This window comes from Cicer arietinum, chromosome 8 (genome assembly GCF_000331145.2).
Source record: "Cicer arietinum cultivar CDC Frontier isolate Library 1 chromosome 8, Cicar.CDCFrontier_v2.0, whole genome shotgun sequence".
Lineage (NCBI taxonomy): Eukaryota > Viridiplantae > Streptophyta > Magnoliopsida > Fabales > Fabaceae > Cicer > Cicer arietinum.
This window is the reverse complement of record NC_021167.2, coordinates 1,997,850-1,998,264: the sequence shown is the minus strand read 5'-3', so window position 1 is coordinate 1,998,264 and position 415 is coordinate 1,997,850. Positions and strand designations below refer to the sequence as shown.

Below are 415 nucleotides of genomic sequence, written 5' to 3'. Positions count from 1 at the left end.
TGCTGAACGCAATTAGGAGGGAAGTATATGTCAAAAGCGAGAATTCCAACATTCTTTGCCATTTCTGATTTGTTGTAACGAAGAAAAAAGATCCAAATAAAAAGTCTCTGTTGTTCGAAGAGAAAGAGAGAGAGAGAGAAGCGAAGAGGTTAGTCACATGGAAATGAAGTGATTGTGGAAGTTTAGGTGTATTTATAATAATAATTATAAGAATTAGAATATTATAATAATGAATTAGAAATATTAAAATGGAAACTAGAAATAGGAATCAAACAAGTCACCAACAACAACAAAACCAGCTGCTTCCTCTTTTAAACGAACAAAAAAAATAAAATGAAAAAAATGCGGAGTTCGTGAGTTTCCGCGAGAAATACAAAGAACGCCCTTTCTTACCTTTAATAACCTTTCTCTTTTC

At 32.3% G+C, this 415-nt stretch overlaps 1 protein-coding gene across 1 annotated transcript in view; it reads right to left on the bottom strand.

The window, feature by feature from the left end:
- The window catches only part of LOC101507987 (hydroxymethylglutaryl-CoA synthase), a 4,665-nt gene extending 4,483 nt beyond the window's left edge, over positions 1-182 (bottom strand). The window contains exon 1 of the mRNA XM_004511557.4: positions 4-182. Coding sequence (XP_004511614.1) covers positions 4-62 — 59 coding nt within the window. The 5' untranslated portion in view covers positions 63-182. The remainder of the gene's footprint in view (positions 1-3) is intronic.
- Between the last annotated feature and the right edge of the window lie 233 nt (positions 183-415).